At 47.8% G+C, this 21,514-nt stretch overlaps 1 protein-coding gene across 1 annotated transcript in view; it reads right to left on the minus strand.

The window, feature by feature from the left end:
- The window catches only part of LOC115199103 (staphylococcal nuclease domain-containing protein 1), a 351,451-nt gene that overhangs the window by 113,015 nt on the left and 216,922 nt on the right, over positions 1-21,514 (minus strand). Inside the window, exon 17 of the mRNA XM_029761673.1 lies at positions 13,156-13,344. Coding sequence (XP_029617533.1) covers positions 13,156-13,344 — 189 coding nt within the window. The remainder of the gene's footprint in view (positions 1-13,155; positions 13,345-21,514) is intronic.

Consider the following 21,514-nt stretch of genomic DNA (forward strand, 5'->3'; position numbering starts at 1 on the left):
TGCGTCTCCTTCCTGAGCGGTATGATGGCTGCGTGGACCCATGGTGTTTATACTTGCGTACTATTGTTTGTACAGATGAACATGGTACCTTCAGGCGTTTGGAAATTGATCCCAAGGATGAACCAGACTTGGAGGTCTACAATTTTTTTTCTGAGGTCTTGGCTGATTTCTTTTGATTGTCCCATGATGTCAAGCAAAGAGGCACTGAGTTTGAAGGTAGGCCTTGAAATACATCCACAGGTATACCTCCAATTGACTCAATGATGTCAATTAGCCTATCAGAAGCTTCTAAAGCCATGACATAATTTTCTGGAATTTTCCAAGCTGTTTAAAGGCACACTTAGTTGACTGTATGTAAACTTCTGACCCACAAATAATCTGTCTGTAAACAATTGTTGGAAAAATTACTTCTGTCATGCACAAAGTAGATGTCCTAACCGACTTGCCAAAACTACAGTTTTTCACAAGAAATTTGTGGAGTGGTTGAAAAACGAGTTAATGACTCCAATCTAAGTGTAAACTTCCGACTTCAACTGTATACATACATACATACATACATACATACATACATACATACATACATACATAGCAGAAAAGCTGTAAAAAAAATAGATATGTGTCCTCCAAAGATGGATGGATGGGTTAACCAAAAATGTTTTATAAAATCCAAATAAAAAAATACCAAAAGTCATTAGAGCGACAAAAACAAATGTATTTGTTGATTTCCCATAAATGAGGAGCATAACCATCTATGAGATTATGGTTGACCTAATATGATATCATAATATCATGGTGCTACTTTCAAAACTCATCTCATTCCATTGGAGGTGGAGGAAAATCAGGAAGGACCAGTCCTGGGCAGAAGATCCCCTATGGTGTCCCAGGAGGGACAAAATGCACCACCGCCGCCAACATGCATCCTTTACCCTTACACGCCCGATTACGTCAGCTTGGATGAATGGGGGTGGAGGGAGGTGGGTTTTGAGAAAAGAGCAAGGGAGGAGGAGAAGGGGAAGAAAAAGGAAATCCCCCATGAACAGGAAGGCAGGCAGTAAGGCAGGCAGTGCAGGGTTTGTGTTCCCTCTCTTTTGCAGTCTGCATACCCAAGCATGTGTTAACCAGCAGTAATGTAATTCACAATGTCATCCCTCATTACGCTCCCCCAACCATGTGTGCTCCCCTTCTCCCCCCTTAACTTCCTATCCCAACATCACCCAACAGCAAACTGGGGGGAGAAGGTGTGGGGGGGCGTTCTTTCTGCACGGGCAGACCAAGAGCAGCCGCAAACCTGCCCCAGAGGACCTCGGCTATAAGAGCCTGCAGGAATCCCGCGGATGACTGGAGAAGGGCGAGTGGTGGGCCAAGGACACACTCAAACAGACAACTGCACGCACCCACAAGTACACTCACACAAACACACATAAAACAACACACACTCCAGAGGCAGTGAGGGCTGAGAGTGGCAGAGCTGACAGAATGCTGCAGCCTAGGTCTGAATGAGGAGGAGAGATGGGGATATACACACACTTCTCCCTCCGCCTTTCTTTCTGCCACCGCGGGGTACCAGGGGACCAAGCCTGTCGCCTGCAGAGGAGAGCCACGTCCCTGGGGGAGTGGAGTTTGTGTATACTTTGTGTGTGTGTGTATGAGTGTGAGAATGCAGGTCTAATTATGTGTATGTTCATAATGTGTGTGCATGTGAGTCTCTCTGTGTGTGTGTGTGTGTGTGTGTGTGTGTGTGTGTGTGTGTGTGTGTGTGTGTGTGTGTGTGTGTGTGTGTGTGTGTGTGTGTGTGTGAGCGCAGGGCAGAGAATCAGATTATATAATGTGTTAGCCATATGAAATGCCCTGTCAGCTCTTAGCCTTTGTGTTGTGGGAGATGGTTGTTGTGCACACACTGTTGAGGGAGAGGGAAGAGGGCAGGGGCACTCAGTCAGTATAGACACACAATGTATATTCACCTGCACACACCACTACCACACACACACACACAATAGGGAACTAAATGTGGTAGACAAAGTCCACTTCCTCATCATGCCAACAGTGCTGGGTCTCCTACAGGTCACATCCCCCATTGTGTCCACCAGTCAAGGCAATGGAAAGAGCCATTTTCCCTGTCCTTACACACACTCTGTGGCCCCCTGTCACCGACAACACACACACAGCCTTGGGGTAGATGGTTCCACTACTACATGACTAGGGTTATTTCTGTTGTGAGTAGCTGTGATTACCCACAGAAGGAGGGGTGCCCTGAAACCACACCACTCACAATAGGGCCATCTATTGCAAAGGGATTACTGTAGCGCAACAGCATTGCTCCTATGGGATAGCATGTGACCACAAACAGAGCCTGCGTACAGACCTCAGCATATAAACAGCCCATGTACTCCGACTGCGCAGGGTTAACGCCTGAGGGGCCAAAGGCATTTCATTAACTATGAGTCGCAGCCCTTATCAAATAGCTTTTCAACCAAAACAAAGACATATGGCTGAGGTGGGATAGGATGCTATGTGATGTTTCATGTTTTATGGGGTTGGCCATTGTGCTAATGAACAGCCGGCCTATAACGGAAACCAGATAACAGTGTAATCAATCATTAATAAAACTAATATCTTTAACTACCTTGGGATTATTAATAAAACTAATATCTTTGACTACCTTGGGATTATTAATACAACTAATATATTTGACTACCTTGGGATTATTAATAAAACTAATGTCTTTGACTACCTTGGGATTATTAATAAAACTAATGTCTTTGACTACCTTGGGATTATTAATAAAACTAATGTATTTGACTACCTTGGGATTATTAATAAAACTAATGTCTGACTACTTTGGGATTATTAATAAAACTAATGTCTGACTACTTTGGGATTATTAATAAAACTAATGTCTTTGACTACCTTGGGATTATTATTAAAACTAATGTCTTTGACTACTTTGGGATTATTATTAAAACGAATGTCTTTGACTACCTTGGGATTATTATTAAAACTAATGTCTTTGACTACTTTGGGATTATTAATAAAACTAATGTCTTTGACTACTTTGGGATTATTATTAAAACTAATGTCTTTGACTGCCTTTGTGTCAAAATCAGTGTTTTCCCTACTATTGCTTGCATTGTTTCCGGAGAGATTCTGAGAAGCTAAAAAAAAAAAATGGCATCCCGTCTTGACCAAAACAATCTAGGGGAAACACTGAAGACTAGTTGTTACTTCCAACCTTCCTCAAAGCCTCACTCCCAGTACAGTAGACCCAGTGCAACCTGTGTCCCTGACACAGCACCCTCCATAGCCCTGCATTATTCAAAGCAACCAGGAAGCACACACAGGATGTTAAAGAGGATGCCTCCCTTCATATCCCCCTCATACTTCAGTTCATGTTTACACAGAGAGAAAAACACAAGAGTACAACGATGGCAGTGGCCCACACTCATTCATTTAAGATGAGGGGCTTAGCAGTTGAGGCAGAGTTCGCGCTATAGCGAAAGGTAAAGAGCTTTCTTGTGTTTATTCAAAGTTCACTGGTTATGATAGATTGTTTTGATACCGCTCCAAGAATCACTCGGCATCGCAATGCAAACAAGCTGCCAGAGCCCAGCGCTTGAGAAATGATGCGAGTTGGAATGTATTACACAATGTAGAGTTCTACTTCCTATCATCATATTACCCCTCGCTCTAATCCACCGCAGACAGACGCTAACCGAAATAATCTGCCAAATGTGGAGTCTGGTGACGCAAAAACAATGTCCCACCACTTTGTTTTTGTTGTATTCCGTGGGAAACAGCAGGTGCTGTTGGGTAGCATGTTGGCATCATCTCAAATGTCCTGGTTTACATGTATCAGTTGGGTTTAATGATTCTCTGACATGATGTTTGACACATCTCCCACTTCAACAGTACCATGTCAGCAGTGTCCTTGTAGAGGATGTTCATTTGGACCCAATCAATGATCTTCCTGTTGTTGCTGGGTAGAGTTGGGAACGGCCATTTTGGGTCAATAACACAGGTGCTCCTGCCTAGTCATCAGACTGACAGGAGAGAGGATGAGCCGGTCAACTTCCACTCATGCTCAGACTCCAACATCAGCTCACCCACTTGATTCAACCAACAGGGTTTATGTGAAAGGTTATAGGTTGCTAAACCAGAGGTTTGGTGAGGCGCTGTGTGAATAGCCCAACAGCCACGGTGGCTGCTTCCAGTGGCTCTCAATGTGCTTTCCAGGTATTTGGTGTGAAGGGGGGTGTCTAATTGGATAACTCTTTCTTTGATTCTCTGTGTCGCTGCCGTGGCTCCTGTCTGACACCGACTGCCCTCCATTTGTTAAATAAGCAGGCAACAATGACAGCGGTGAGAAGTGATGGCTGTAATGGTCATATATAATCACTTGTCTACCCTGAGACGCAATTAGTCTCAATTCTTCACACTGCCTAATGACATTTGGTAGGAAAAAAAATGATAATGATTTCACATCCGTGCCGAGCCTCTTCACAATGCTAACGGGAAAGAGACCCGGGCCTGAATAAAATGGCTGAAGTAAAAAGTAATAACTTGCCGGCTGAGCGAGAGATTTCTGTTAAAAGGGGAGCTAAATTGAAGAAGCAGCACCTGAAATTTCAAGCGGATTGGCTCTCGAATTCGCTCATTAGTTCACAAACGACTCCAAATGAGCTGGTTTAATAATAATCCCCAGTGCGTTTTTGAGATATCGCCATGGTGATTGCAATAGGTTCTTCCTTCGAGGGAGAAAAAGAAAGCAGAAAGCATTAACACTTCAGGGCTTAAAGCTGCTTTGAGGAAGGTACTAATAGATGGAGAGAGACGGCCTGTTCCTTGGAAGAGCAACAGCAGAAGTCCTTGTATGTAACGGTATGCCCTCTATACATGTCATCTTTGATTACCACATGCTACGGCCTAGTTATGTTGATTCCATGTAAATTCCCTTGACTGACAAAACGGGTAGACAAGTACGCTTTTCCATAGTAACACCAATAAATGGTAATAATGCTAGGGAAAAAGATGAAATGCTATCGCTAGGCTAATCCAGAGTATTGAATATAGTAATCCAAGGTACACTTCCCCCAGCATGTGCTCAGGAAGAAGACACAGGCATATTAGGTTCACTAAAACCCCAATTATCTTGATTAATTCTCTGCTTGTTCTTGTTTAGCCAGGTGTGTAATGTGCTGACTGTGGATCAGCCTGTGCAGATAGGGCCATGGGGAGATCTCCAAAGCTTTGGGGCTATTTCTGACAACACGTCTAAAAAAATAATGCGTAATTGACAAACCAGAGAGAGGGAGAGATGGGATGATTTTTGATTATGTAGCAAGCCACTTAACCCTTTGTGTGACAGTGTTGGTCGTGGCGAGCAAGAGTTAAGATTGCTGCGTACCAACAAAAATCAGGACCAGAGATACTCTGGCTAGTAGCTCTGGGTATTCAAACAGGCCCCTGAGGCGGTGGAGCATTAGAGTCAGTCTTGGATTCCTCCCAAAAACCCAGCTGAAACAGGATTATGTACTTCAATCAGTCTTCCTCAAGGACGCGCTTTGGGAGGAGTTCCAACGTCAAACCCGGGGTACTTTTAAATTCTCAGACAGACGGATGCACGTTGACGGACGGATGTGAAACGAGACAGTACAGCGGTCGGCCAAGCTTTACCTCCCCAGGGATTCTGCTGTTCTTAAAAGGTCACGGGCAATGCAGGTGCCAGAGACTCTCAGAATGGTATTCACACGAAACAGTACAAACCGTACAGCCCACAACGCAGCCCAGCTCACCCTAGCCTCCCCTCCCACTGTCAGATGAAGGAAGGAAGTTCAGGGGAATAAGGTCATGACTGCATTTGTGAAGAAGCATGATTCCAGTTAATTAGAGGTATTGCGAGGATGATTAGGGAGAGAAGGAGGGAAGACTGGGGAAAGATGAGAGAACAAAGGGAGGATGGATGGGGAGTGGTCTCTGTAGAAGGCAGAATAAATGGACTAAGATAGGGGGGATCACCAGGAAGGTCATATAATCTTGCTCGTCCCTCCTCCTCTCTCTCAAGGCCCATCAGAGGAAGCTAATCTCTTTCACTACCGGGTAATTACAGCAGAAAACCTCTTGCTCAACAGAAACAGGGGCTCTGGTTTTATCAAGGACCGATTCTTGATTTACTTCTTCATAATTAGGCCGCTCCAATTATCAGTGTGTTGGTTTTTTCCTCTATCACAGCCTACTGGCTGGGTGTGCTGAGGCAGGAAACTCCCATTGAGGAGTCAAACATCGACAAGAGCCAGAATTGCATGTCAACAACAACAACTAAGAAGGACAATGAAACCCACTGGGCTGCATAGCAACAAAAACAAAAAGAGAGCTTTGGTATTTTGAACTGATTGTTCATTTCTCCCCGTCTCTCTTCATTTCAGAACACGTTCATTTTTGTGTTTGTGTTCTTGAGATTGTCCCTAGAGGTGCACCACCACCCTCCTGTGCCCTTACCGACCTCATTCTCTGGGAACTCGGAAAACTAGGCCTGAATAGAAAGAAATTATGCTCCGTTCCACTTTGAGCGGAATTGTTACTGTACAAAAAGCACCGTCCCCTCTCGCTCTCCCAGCATGTGAATAGTGGGAGTGTAACACATAAACAAATGCAATGGCACTTATTCGGCAGCAGAAAACAGGCAGTGTTTCAGCAGACCTTGTTTACAGTGATGCTTCGTAAGCAGGAATCAGATTCCTCCACCATCCAGAGAGAAGTCCTGGTACACAAGAATGCTTTCACAAAACAAACAAGAGTAGGCATTAAAATGGGCCGGGGCTTAGGAATAAAAGTAGTGCTTTGTTAAAACAACGTAACACTAATTATAAGCTGGGTGGTTTGAGCCCTGAATGCTGATTGGCTGACAGTCGTGGTATATCAGACCGTATACCACGTATAAACAGTCATTTTTACTGCTTTAATTCCGTTAGTAAACAGTTTATAATAGCAATAAGGCACCTCAGGGGTTTGTGGTATATGGCCAATATACCACAGCTAAGGGCTGTATGCAGGCACTCCGCGTTGCGTCGTGCATCAGAACAGCTCTTAGCCGTGGTTTATTGGCCCTATACCACACCCCCTTGTGCCTTATTGCTTAAGTAAAAACGTGCTCCATCTATTCTCTAGACAGTGGTTAAGTCATGTTAGGGGTTTGGGGTGAAAATTAACGGTTCATTTGTCAAGGCAAGAAGCTAAAGCGACAGCTCTGACCACCACGGCACCCGCCAAGTCCATCTGCAGTGCATTACATCTCAAAATGATGCAACCGCTCATCCAGATAGATGTGGCAGAACAGAATTAGGCATGTGGTGTGACCAGGCCTTGACCTTCCTATCTAAATGGGACACGGTTGAGCTGAGTCTTGCATAACGGAGGCAGACATCAATTTAAGAGATGCTGATCTCCGAGCACAAATATGCTGATGGCCATAAAGAAAAAAACTCAAGCGGACAACTTTGTGAGAGCTTTCATTTCAACCGTAACGACCTGCTCCCATTGGCGTCGTCGCGCAAAGAAAACCTCATATCAACGGAAGGCACTCGAGCTAAGCAGTTTAGTTTTAGGATCAAGTGCAAAAGCAGCAACACCCCCCCCCCCCCCCCAATGCCCCGGTCCCTGCTCCCCCAGCAGTGGAAACTTTAATGAGGGGAAGATTTCTCCGGACCCCTCAGAGTCCACTTCATTAGGCCAAGCCCCCTTCCTTGTCGGGGGATACGCCTGACACAGCAACAACAATTTCACCCATATCCACAGCCAGGGAGGCCAATAAAAAGAGAGAGAGGGGGAAGAAGAGGAAGACGAGAGAGGAGGATGGTACACTTAGCGAAGGACGGCCCGGCTGCACTTCAGAAGAATGAAAAAAAGCAGAGCGCTCAGCTTTTTCTCCGCCAGGTCCCGAAGGGTTAATTATATCCACAACCCCTCCGCCTCTTGTCTGACCCCCATGATGTACACAGCACACAAACATCTGCCCCACCCCCATACACATTTATACACGTACACACACAGGGGGGCTGTGGGGGGGGGGGTGACGCCGTTGTCTTTCGGCTCAATGCCACTCAGGGAAACCTACTTCAAAACACAATCACTGTTAGTTGTGGCCCTCAACAGCCCTTGAGGGCCACAACTGACGGTTAGGCCAAGTAGAGAAAGAGAGAATCTTAAGCTCTGCTCTTAATCAGGTCAGGTCTGAAACAGGAAGCCAATCTGGCCTGTTCTCCTGGACAGATGATGGAGAGGGACAGACTGGTAGGGAGGCCAAAAAGAGCTCTCTCCTCATCGCCGCCTCAGCGAACGACGTGCATCCATGGCACATCGTGGGAGATTAGATTTACTTTGTACTCCGGCCCCAGGTTCACTCCCTATCCCCACCACTCAGATGGATGTTTCTCATATAGTGTTGCTGGAGCCGTGATGGATTCAGAGGAAGGACAGGGAACACAGTCCCTGCTTGGCTCCAGCAGTAGATCATTCCAATGATAGGAGAAAAGCGGATGCGGCAGCTTCCCAAAGCGTTGGGCATAACAGGGAGAGATAGAGAGAGTGGTAGCGGGGATAGAGGATGGGCGAGACAGCTGGCCCAGGACTGAATTCATCTGGCATAATGAAAATGGAGGGAGAGATTGGGATCACTAAGAGAGAGGGCCTCCATCCATCAAAGGCCTGCGATAGGAAGGGAAAGGAGGCGTCAATGATAACGGGGGAATATGTGGCGATTCTCCTCCCCAAAGACGTAGCATCAGTCTCACCACTCTCATCATTGGCTGGGCTTTCTCCATGTCACAGATGAGATTGATGCATTTGGAGGAATTGATATAGTATGATGACAGGGTGACAACAGATTTCTTACACAAGGACAGGGTCTCTAAGCAGATATTATGAAAAGCCTTTTTAACTGTGTTGCTAAACATAGCGTTCATGCTAACTAGCTGTTTTAAGTTAAGACAGGAACTGAATGATGTCAACTAGTACTGGTCATGGTGCCCAAGTCCACTGGACTTTGTGATACCAACTAGTCTTGGAGTCCATGTCTTCTAGCTAACTAGCCTAACTTTTCCACAAATACTAACCCTATTCCAAATTAATTCACCATCTCTTACCTCTTCAAAGTTTTGTTGTCTAAATTCTTCCCACATGGACCAGATTTGCATAAATAAATGTTTTAAATATAGAGACCAAACGCACCCAAGGACTGCTAGACTCAAACAGACCCGAGGACAACTAGACCTATTCAGTATAGACCTGGTCGGATCCAGTTCCCGATCCAATCCAAGTGAGGGAAGCAGCAGAAAAGTCATTTTTTTTAGCTACTTTAATAACCGGAGCTGATAAAGCGCGAGAGGAGAGAGAGATGTACTGCTGAAGCAGGCGGGGGAGGGACTGTACTGTGAGCGAATGACACAGGGAGCAGGGAGGATGGAGAGACAAGAGTCAGCAACCAAGCCATAGTAGACTAATAGTTGCCATAGCTAGGTTATTTATCATCAAATATGATTACATAGTACCTGTCTTGACTGGATCAAAACGGGAGAAGCTAGTTAATTTTAGCTAGCTAGGCTAACTGAAGCTGCGGTGAAAGAGCATTCTAATCCTACTGTTACAAATAACAACAACACCCTACAGAATATTAAGTAGCAGCCTACCTGTTGGCTCTTTGTCCTGCAACCTATCCTTCCCCTTTAACTTTTAATTCTGTCATTTTAATTCACTCTTCCATTGATTAGACATCTAACTTTTGCCACACACGGAGGCTCTATGACTGTAGCCTATTGCCGATTTGATGATTTATGATTGGCTTAACAGCAACAACAAGCTACACGCTCCACTCTTGTGAAGAGCAAGAGCAGCAGCATAAATAATAACATTTCTCTCTCTATCCTACACATACCCCAGACCCATGACAATCAGATCATACTCAGACCGATGACAATCAGATCATACTCAGACCCATGACAATCATATCAGATCATACCCAGACCCATGACAATCATATCAGCTCATACCCAGACCCATGACAATCATATCAGATCATACCCAGACCCATGACAATCATATCAGCTCATACCCAGACCCATGACAATCATATCAGCTCATACCCAGACCCATGACAATCATATCAGCTCATACCCAGACCCATGACAATCATATCAGCTCATACCCAGACCCCTGACAAACATATCAGATCATACCCAGACCCATGACAATCATATCAGCCATTACCCAGCCCCATGACAATCATATCAGATCATACCCAGACCTGTAACAATCATATCAGCTCATACCCAGACCCATGACAATCATATCAGCTCATACCCAGACCCATGACAATCATATCAGATCATACCCAGACCCCTGACAATCATATCAGCTCATACCCAGACCCATGACAATCATATCAGATCATACCCAGACCCCTGACAATCATATCATATCAGATCATACCCAGACCCCTGACAATCATATCAGCTCATACCCAGACCCATGACAATCATATCAGCTCATACCCAGACCTGTAATAATCATATCAGATCATACCCAGACCCATGACAATCATATCAGCTCATACCCAGACCCCTGACAATCATATCAGCTCATACCCAGACCCCTGACAATCATATAAGCTCATACCCAGACCCATGACAATCATATCAGATCATACCCAGACCCCTGACAATCATATAAGCTCATACCCAGACCCATGACAATCATATCAGCTCATACCCAGACCCATGACAATCATATCAGATCATACCCAGACCCATGACAATCATATCAGCTCATACCCAGACCCATGACAATCATATCAGATCATACCCAGACCCATGACAATCATATCAGATCATACTCAGACCCCTGACAATCATATAAGCTCATACCCAGACCCATGACAATCATATCAGATCATACCCAGACCCATGACAATCATATCATACCCAGACCCATGACAATCATATCAGATCATACCCACACCCCTGACAATCATATCAGCTCATACCCAGACCCATGACAATCATATCAGCTCATACCCAGCCCCATGACAATCATATCAGCTCATACCCAGACCTGTAACAATCATATCAGCTCATACCCAGACCCATGACAATCATATCAGCTCATACCCAGACCCATGACAATCATATCAGCTCATACCCAGACCCATGACAATCATATCAGATCATACCCAGACCCCTGACAATCATATCAGATCATACCCAGACCCATGACAATCATATCAGCTCATACCCAGACCCATGACAATCATATCAGCTCATACCCAGACCTGTAATAATCATATCAGATCATACCCAGACCCATGACAATCATATCAGCTCATACCCAGACCCATGACAATCATATCAGCTCATACCCAGACCCATGACAATCATATCAGCTCATACCCAGACCCATGACAATCATATCAGATCATACCCAGACCCATGACAATCATATCAGCTCATACCCAGACCCATGACAATCATATCAGCTCATACCCAGACCCATGACAATCATATCAGATCATACCCAGACCCCTGACAATCATATCAGATCATACCCAGACCCCTGACAATCATATCAGCTCATACCCAAACCCATGACAATCATATCAGCTCATACCCAGACCTGTAATAATCATATCAGATCATACCCAGACCCATGACAATCATATCAGCTCATACCCAGACCCATGACAATCATATCAGATCATACCCAGACCCCTGACAATCATATCAGATCATACCCAGACCCCTGACAATCATATCAGATCATACCCAGACCCCTGACAATCATATCAGATCATACCCAGACCCCTGACAATCATATCAGCTCATACCCAGACCCATGACCATCATATCAGATCATACCCAGACCCCTGACAATCATATCAGATCATACCCAGACCCCTGACAATCATATCAGATCATACCCAGACCCATGACAATCATATCAGCTCATACCCAGACCCATGACAATCATATCAGATCATACTCAGACCCCTGACAATCATATCAGCTCATACCCAGACCCATGACAATCATATCAGATCATACCCAGACCCATGACCATCATATCAGCTCATACCCAGACCCATGACCATCATATCAGATCATACCCAGACCCCTGACAATCATATCAGATCATACTCAGACCCATGACAATCATATCAGATCATACCCAGACCCATGACAATCATATCAGATCATACCCAGACCCATGACAATCATATCAGCTCATACCCAGACCTGTAATAATCATATCAGATCATACCCAGACCTGTAACAATCATATCAGATCATACCCAGACCCATGACAATCATATCAGCTCATACCCAGACCTGTAATAATCATATCAGCTCATACCCAGACCCATGATAATCATATCAGCTCATACCCAGACCCCTGACAATCATATCAGCTCATACCCAGACCCATGACAATCATATCAGATCATACCCAGACCCATGACAATCATATCAGATCATACCCAGACCCATGACAATCATATCAGCTCATACCCAGACCTGTAATAATCATATCAGATCATACCCAGACCTGTAACAATCATATCAGATCATACCCAGACCCATGACAATCATATCAGCTCATACCCAGACCTGTAATAATCATATCAGCTCATACCCAGACCCATGGTAATCATATCAGCTCATACCCAGACCCCTGACAATCATATCAGCTCATACCCAGACCCATGACAATCATATCAGATCATACTCAGACCCATGACAATCATATCAGATCATACCCAGACACGTGGATTCATTAAGAATTCTGGATCTGGACCTAGGATCGGGTCTCTGGTATTCGGGTACTGGTGGATCCGTGAAGACCTCTAGTTAGGACGAGCCCTAAAGCCCATGCAAACTAAGCCTGATGCTAACGGTTAAGTGCTAACAAACAAAAGTGCCCTCAGGGCTATCAAAGATTGTTAACCCCAAAACGCAAGAATTAAAAACATGAGCTGGCGCACACCCAGAAAAATGATTTTGTGTAGAGGTGCTGACTAACGAAGAATAAACTATAAACTATAATAAAGAGAATCACACACCATATATAACCCCAAAACGCTAACTAACAAAAACACGGGGCAAACTGAGCACTTACCTTGTCTTTCCTGAGACGAGAGGCCTCCTCTCCGGATACCAGGGTCTTGTAGTAGGAGCTACGCTCGGCCGTAAAGTGGACCTTCGATAGGGCGTTCTCTACCAGCGCCACCGACAGGTTGACCCCCTCGATGTGAAGCCAGCCGATGAAGTTACCAGCCTTGTCCATACTCTCTACTTCCACCTCCACCTGCCAGAGAGAAGAGAGAGGAGACAGAAGAGGAGGGAGAAATGAGACCGGGTTAATGTACTGTATCGGGATTAGGTTTGAGATTCCATTAGAGAAAGCGAGGAGGGTGCTCTGAAGGAGACTCTCTCCTGTCCTTAAATAGACAGATCATTGGAGGTCCCTGAGCTCGCTATCGATCTGAGAGCCTTGAGCTCGCACGCACACAGCTGATGTGGCAGCTCTCTCACTGTCAGTTGGCCTTCGCGCTGGTTTGGTCCCCGCCGCCGCGCTCATTTTTCATGCACAATTACACCCAGCGGAGACACTCAGTGGGTTAGACCTCCAAGACGACTCAGGACCCCCAGACTGATCCCATTGGTCTCTGGGCCGTGGAGGCCTGTTTACAGCGACACCATATGAAAGGACCGGAAAAGTACAGGAATATATAGGTAATGAAAATCAAATTAGCGTTTCAAAAAGTTAGGAAAAGAAAAGTCCGAAAGTGACTTTGAGCTGGAAAACTAATAGATCATGATTGTTTTTTTGGGGACAGCTGAGGAACATTTCATAGTTCTGGAACAAAACACAGCCAAGATTAGCTGGAGCAGATCCATAATTGAATAGTATAATAGTAAACTTGACCATGTTTTCCCTTTTGACCTCAGCTGACGCCAACAACAACAACCTTAAAAGGCCTTTAAATGATTTTCTAATTCAGTATCGAGTCCAAACTTCATCTACCAGTCTTTGGTTAAGACTCCAATACCGTCATAGAGTGCGGTTCCCACACATTTTCAAAATCTTTCGCAATTAGTGCGAGCCAAATTGCATTCCCTGTGGTGCTAACCCTGCTGCTGACAAAGTGCCGGGTATTTAACAACATTAGCCCTTTGGAGACAATAACCAAAATCTGCCTATTCAGGTGAATTATCTATTCATTACGTTTAGTTTCATAAAGCGTGGGAGGAGAGAAAGACAAATCAATATGGCGTTGTTTTTTCCCTCCGACGGCAGAGTGGGAGAGAGAGAGACAGAAGGGGCCAGGTGTGGCGAAGACATACTGGAGAAAGTCAAACGATTAAGACTCTGGCTGCTTAGCCTCTGTGGGCCCCCGTGGGACATTTGACGCAAATTACTTTGCCTAGCTCCTCTGTGCATTGTATCCACAGTCAAAGTAAAAAGCTTTTTAATGAGAGCATAATCTGCACTTTGATTAAACACAATAATGACAACACGCTGCGGTGGAAACAGGGACAAACATAGGCCGTGTTTCCTGCTGTCTCCCCCAGCTCCTAGCTGGGTCTTGAGGGGGTTGAGAGAAGGCGAGGGGGTCATGTTAAGTAATGCTGCCTCGTGGGGGGTTTCTGACGCTTTCTGACCTGTCTAGGCAAGTTTGGTTAAATGGGGTTGGATGTTATGTGTAAATGCATAAGTCTTGTTGAAGTGTTTGACTACAGGATCCCTCCCCACACTACTGCTACAGTACACTACCACGTGGCTGTCTTTCTGGTTCAGTATCCACACACACTGACTCACGGTGTGTTTGTTTGTCAATGTTACGTCCTCAACATGGTGTTAAGAGGACAGATAGACAAGGATTGACAAAAGATGACAAGTTCCTCATCTCTTCCCTCCCTCTCCCCTCTCCCTCTCCCTCTCCTTCCTACCTCTCCCTCTCACCCTCCCTTCCTCTCACCCTCCCTTTCTCCCCATTCCCACCTCTCTCTAACTGGCCTGCCAGTTACACAACCAGGCTATTACAGACACACTGCACCTCCCAGCACTTAAATGTCAACCAGGGAAGTGAGGGGGGTGAGTGGAGGGAAGGGAAAGGTCTGTAGTGAGCTGGAGCTAGCAGGGAGCAGGCAGCGCTCTCTCCTCAGACAGGCTGATGCTCATTATACTCTCCACCCCTCACTGGGTCTTCACAAACCACACGCCCAGAAACTGTCAGCACCCCAACGCTCGATGTCAGACGAAATATAAGGGGGGAAATGAGTGGATGGAGGGGAGAAACGGAGAGAAGGAGAAATGGAGAGAGGGAGAAATGGAGAGAAGGAGAAATGGAGAGAAGGAGAAATGGAGAAATGGAGCAATGTGGGGAAAAAGAAGTAGAGCAGTGGGATGTTGCGTACTAATCAGAGCAAATGGGAGTGTGTGTGTTATCCATCAGGAGCATCCTATTCACTATGGGGCGCCAAAGAAAATCACTTGCTTAATTTGAGCAATTGAGTAGGTATTCAATTTCAATGTGTCAAACTGGACCGATAACAGGACCTGTTAGATTATCATTCAGCAGCACTATTCACTACCACTAACAGAGTAAAGAGGTACAGCACATACAGCCCAATACGGGATGGAATTATGCTTCTACGGGGACAAATATATTAGTCTCACACACACAATCACTCCACACACACTTGGTAGAACACAAGAGGGATATTGATGCCAGTTGTATTGATGGCGTGGGTAAAGTCGGCCACTCCTCGGCGACAGCTTATTGCGTCTGTATTTACAATCTCAAAAAGCTTTTCTAATCATTCGCTGCACATTTCAATCTGACGGGCTGAAAGATATGCTGCTTGTTGAGATGTCTTTTCTCTCCGCCACCACGACTGGGACTGACTTGGGGACGTTGTAAACCTCTCTGGTGGCCACTTAGCGACGCTGGGGGAACAAACGTCTTGTTGAGCGTTAAAAGCAACGACATAAAAACGTGATAACAAGTAGATCTATTACCTGTTCATTACAACCTGAGTGTACATACGTCAGAGACAGACACGGGACTCGGAGAAAGAGACAGACAGACGCGGGACTCGCAGAGAGAGACAGACAGACAGACGCGGGAGTCGGAGAGAGAGAGACAGACGCGGGAGTCGGAGAGAGAGACAGACAGACGCGGGAGTCGGAGAGAGAGACAGACAGACGCGGGAGTCGGAGAGAGAGACAGACAGACGCGGGAGTCGGAGAGAGAGAGAGACAGACGCGGGAGTCGGAGAGAGAGAGAGACAGACGCGGGAGTCGGAGAGAGAGACAGACAGACGCGGGAGTCGGAGAGAGAGACAGACAGACGCGGGAGTCGGAGAAAGAGACAGACAGACGCGGGAGTCGGAGAGAGAGACAGACAGACGCGGGAGTCGGAGAGAGAGACAGACAGACGCGGGAGTCGGAGAGAGAGACAGACAGACGCGGGAGTCGGAGAGAGAGACAGACAGACGCGGGAGTCGGAGAGAGAGACAGACACGGGGAGTCGGAGAGAGAGACAGACACGGGAGTCGGAGAGAGAGACAGACACGGGAGTCGGAGAGAGAGACAGACACGGGAGTCGGAGAGAGAGACAGACACGGGAGTCGGAGAGAGAAACAGACACGGGAGTCGGAGAGAGAAACAGACACGGGAGTCGGAGAGAGAAACAGACACGGGAGTCGGAGAGAGAAACAGACACGGGAGTCGGAGAGAGAGACAGACACGGGAGTCGGAGAGAGAGACAGACACGGGAGTCGGAGAGAGAGACAGACACGGGAGTCGGAGAGACAGACAGACACGGGAGTCGGAGAGACAGACACGGGAGTCGGAGAGACAGACACGGGAGTCGGAGAGACAGACACGGGAGTCGGAGAGACAGACACGGGAGTCGGAGAGACAGACACGGGACTCGGAGAGACAGACACGGGAGTCGGAGAGACAGACACGGGAGTCGGAGAGAGAGACAGACACGGGAGTCGGAGAGAGAGACAGACACGGGAGTCGGAGAGAGAGACAGACACGGGAGTCGGAGAGAGAGACAGACACGGGAGTCGGAGAGAGAGACAGACACGGGAGTCGGAGAGAGAGACAGACACGGGAGTCGGAGAGACAGACACGGGACTCGGAGAGACAGACACGGGACTCGGAGAGACAGACACGGGACTCGGAGAGACAGACACGGGACTCGGAGAGACAGACACGGGACTCGGAGAGACAGACACGGGACTCGGAGAGACAGACACGGGACTCGGAGAGACAGACACGGGACTCGGAGAGACAGACACGGGACTCGGAGAGACAGACACGGGACTCGGAGAGACAGACACGGGACTCGGAGAGACAGACACGGGACTCGGAGAGACAGACACGGGACTCGGAGAGACAGACACGGGACTCGGAGAGACAGACACGGGACTCGGAGAGACAGACACGGGACTCGGAGAGACAGACACGGGACTCGGAGAGACAGACACGGGACTCGGAGAGACAGACACGGGACTCGGAGAGACAGACACTGGACTCGGAGAGACAGACACGGGACTCGGAGAGACAGACACGGGACTCGGAGAGACGGGGAGAGGGAGAGGGGGAGAGGGAGAGAGGGGGAGAGGGAGAGAGACAGTGGGGAGAAAGAGAGAGAGAGTGGGGAGAAAGAGAGAGAGACAGTGGGCAGAAAGAGAGAGACAGTAGGCAGAAAGAGAGAGAGACAGTGGGCAGAAAGAGAGAGAGACAGTGGGCAGAAAGAGAGAGAGACAGTGGGCAGAAAGAGAGAGAGACAGTGGGCAGAAAGAGAGAGAGACAGTGGGCAGAAAGAGAGAGAGACAGTGGGCAGAAAGAGAGAGAGACAGTAGGGGAGAGAGAGAGAGACAGTGGGCAGAAAGAGAGAGACAGTAGGGGAGAGAGAGAGAGTAAAGAGGGAGAGAGATAGAAGAGAGAAGGTGAGAAAGAGAGTGAGAGAAAGGGAAAGAGATGAAGGACAAAGAAGGGGAAATGGGGCGTGGTAAGAAAGCTTTGTAGGGGGGACTGAATGGACAAGTACACACACACACACACGGTTTTCTTCACTGCAGGACTGATGAGTGTGCCTACCTGCTGGACCACATATATAACTATATAACTACAGGAGGCATAATGGGACATTTGCTCGCCACTTGACAACAGCACAAATACTAAAATAATGGCAGCAGAGCTTTGTGAAGCCTAATGGTCAGAAATGATCCTACTGAGCAACATGAATAATACTGGGCTATACACAGAATCACATTACACACTAATGGACAAGCTGGCGGGCGGCAACACACGTGTGTAAACGCATGTACACACACACCTCATTATCTCCTGCTACAGCTCAATATTTGGTTGTTTTGTGACCTCCTCGCTGGCAAAGACCATGTCTTACCTATCACCTGCATACCAACACCATGAAATGGGCTGGCTGTGTACTGAGTGGCTATGGGCTGACTAAAGCATCATGCCTGGCACAGTGTTTCTAGGGCCACTCAGGGGCCCCCCAGCAGAGGTGATAATGTGGCCCATTGATTACCGGTGGGCCTTTCACCACTCGGGGGATACCCCTGCAAAACAGACACGGCCCAAGCAAGCATGCACCTGCCTGGGCTTGTTTTCTCTCTCTCTGAGGTAACAGGCTGCATTCACACCCCCGGAGATCTGGAGCTGATCTGAGCTGTGGTGGCTGATTGGCGGCCCACGCAAACCACTTTAGTTTCCCGTCCAAAGTAAATACGCTCACAATGGAGGGCTAGGGGTGAGGAGGGGCGACTGCTTTAGAGCAGAGCCCAGATGGATCCCAGTGGAGGGCTTGAAGGAGCCAAAATGGCTCCCATCGGAGCACAAATGTAGCTCCGGTAATCTCCTAAACGCTGGGATTGTAAACCGGTGTTCAAAACAAAACAACACAAGAGAGTGGGTGGGAACTCATTGTTTAAGACTACAAAGACTACAAAAGACCAATCCTTTTTTGGAGTCCATTGAAGTGGAGGGCTTAGAAGGACTTTTAGCTGATCAACTACTACAGACTTTGCTCACTAGTCGCTAATTCACTTGGCTGTTTCAAAGGGTGGGATTAGATGGTTAAGATGTCACCAAAGGGCCACACTTCTCATACAAAAAAGTCCCCCGGGGTTTGAAATTAAACCCTAACGCCTTTTGATAAGCTCTCACGATCGTTTGAGAAGTCGAATGAGCCGGGACCTCGATTTAACGTCGTCCCCACCTGGGAATCAGGAGACACAGAGAAACGCTCACTTCCTGGTCTGTCTTCAACCACCAGTGACTGTATCTCTCACACACTTTAAATCTGCTTTTTTTACGGCACTGTCCAATTACCAGGCCAGAGTTCTGCTGCGTATAAACGCAGTGCTGCATAAGTCAAAAGAGCTGCTGGTGGTCGTAAAACACAGGAGAGAGAGGATCTGGTGCTGGAGAATGCTTCTCAGGATGGATTCTGATTGTCACTGCTGTCTGTCTCTCTGTGTGCGTATCTGTGTATATGTGTATGTCTCTCTGTGTGCGTGTCTGTGTATATGTGTCTGTCTCTCTGTGTGCGTGTCTGTGTATATGTGTCTGCCTGCGTGAGCGCGCGTCTGTCTGCCTGCGTGAGCGCGCGTCTGTCTGCCTGCCTGTCTGCCTGCGTGCGTGAGCGCGCGTCTGTCTGCCTGCCTGTCTGCCTGCCTGCGTGAGCGCGCGTCTGTCTGTCTGTCTGCCTGCCTGCCTGCGTGCGCGTCTGTCTGCCTGTCTGCCTGCCTGCCTGCGTGAGCGCGCGTCTGTCTGTCTGTCTGCCTGCCTGCCTGCCTGCGTGAGCGCGCGTCTGTCTGTCTGTCTGCCTGCCTGCGTGAGCGCGCGTCTGTCTGTCTGTCTGTCTGTCTGCCTGCCTGCGTGAGCGCGCGTCTGTCTGTCTGTCTGTCTGTCTGCCTGCCTGCGTGAGCGCGCGTCTGTCTGTCTGTCTGTCTGTCTGCCTGCCTGCGTGAGCGCGCGTCTGTCTGTCTGTCTGTCTGCCTGCGTGAGCGCGCGTCTGTCTGTCTGTCTGTCTGTCTGTCTGTCTGTCTGCCTGCGTGAGCGCGCGTCTGTCTGTCTGTCTGTCTGTCTGTCTGCCTGCCTGCGTGAGCGCGCGTCTGTCTGTCTGTCTGTCTGTCTGCCTGCCTGCGTGATCACGCGTCTCTGCCTGCCTGCGTGAGCGCGGGTCTCTGCCTGCCTGCGTGAGCGCGGGTCTCTGCCTGCCTGCGTGAGCGCGGGTCTCTGCCTGCCTGCGTGAGCGCGGGTCTCTGCCTGCCTGCGTGAGCGCGGGTCTCTGCCTGCCTGCGTGAGCGCGGGTCTCTGCCTGCCTGCGTGAGCGCGGGTCTCTGCCTGCCTGCGTGAGCGCGGGTCTCTGCCTGCCTGCGTGAGCGCGGGTCTCTGCCTGCCTGCGTGAGCGCGGGTCTCTGCCTGCCTGCGTGAGCGCGGGTCTCTGCCTGCCTGCGTGAGCGCGGGTCTCTGCCTGCGCCTGTGTGGGTCTCTGTCTGCGCCTGTGTGGGTCTGTGTCTGTCTGTCTGTGTGGGTCTGTGTCTGTCTGTCTGTGTGGGTCTGTGTCTGTCTGTCTGTGTGGGTCTGTGTCTGTCTGTCTGTGTGGGTCTGTGTCTGTCTGTCTGTGTGTGTCTGTGTCTGTCTGTCTGTGTGGGTCTGTGTCTGTCTGTCTGTGTGGGTCTGTGTGTGTGGTTCAGACATAGCCTCTAATTTGCGAGCGTAAGCATGGCTTTCTGAGTGAATAACAAGAGGAAAGACAGGCAGGGAGAGGTTGGCACAGATTCCACCATTTACATAAAAAGCTCTTTGTGAGTAATGCAAACCTGTCAACAGGTTGTGTGTCATCACAACATTAAAAGAGATGGAACACTCAGAGGGTTCCTTATCATCATCATACAAGTCAGCTGAGTTCCATGAGAGTTTCAGTTACAAATCAATTGATGTGGGAGACTGTGTGTCAGCCTCAGATGTAAGTATCATGGCTGACGTGTGGCAGTGAGTGAGCTGTAATCTGCATTAAGGGTGTGTGTGTTGGTTCTTCTATCCTTGTGGGGTCCTAAAATCCCCCAAAGTCCCCACAAGGATAGTACAACAAGGAAAAAGCTCTCTCGTGGGGACATTTCCCACATCCCCACAAGGACAAAGGCTATTTTAAGCTTAGGGGTTGAATTGCAAATAGGGTTAGGGGTTAGGAGGTAGGTTTAGGGTTTGGTTTAAGGTTAGGGTTATGGTAATCTTAAGCTCTTATCAGAGAGCGAGGGATGGAGGAAACAAGAGGGACGGAGAAAAAGAGGTAGAGAAGTAGGGGGACATAGGAGGAGAGATTGCACTGACTCGTCCATTCAAAACCCTAACTCAAAAACAACTGACAACTTTGATCAAAATCCATATATCGATTTTGGTTGACAAATAAAATAAATCCATT

The sequence above is a fragment of the Salmo trutta genome, chromosome 8, assembly GCF_901001165.1.
Source record: "Salmo trutta chromosome 8, fSalTru1.1, whole genome shotgun sequence".
In the NCBI taxonomy this organism is placed as follows: domain Eukaryota; kingdom Metazoa; phylum Chordata; class Actinopteri; order Salmoniformes; family Salmonidae; genus Salmo; species Salmo trutta.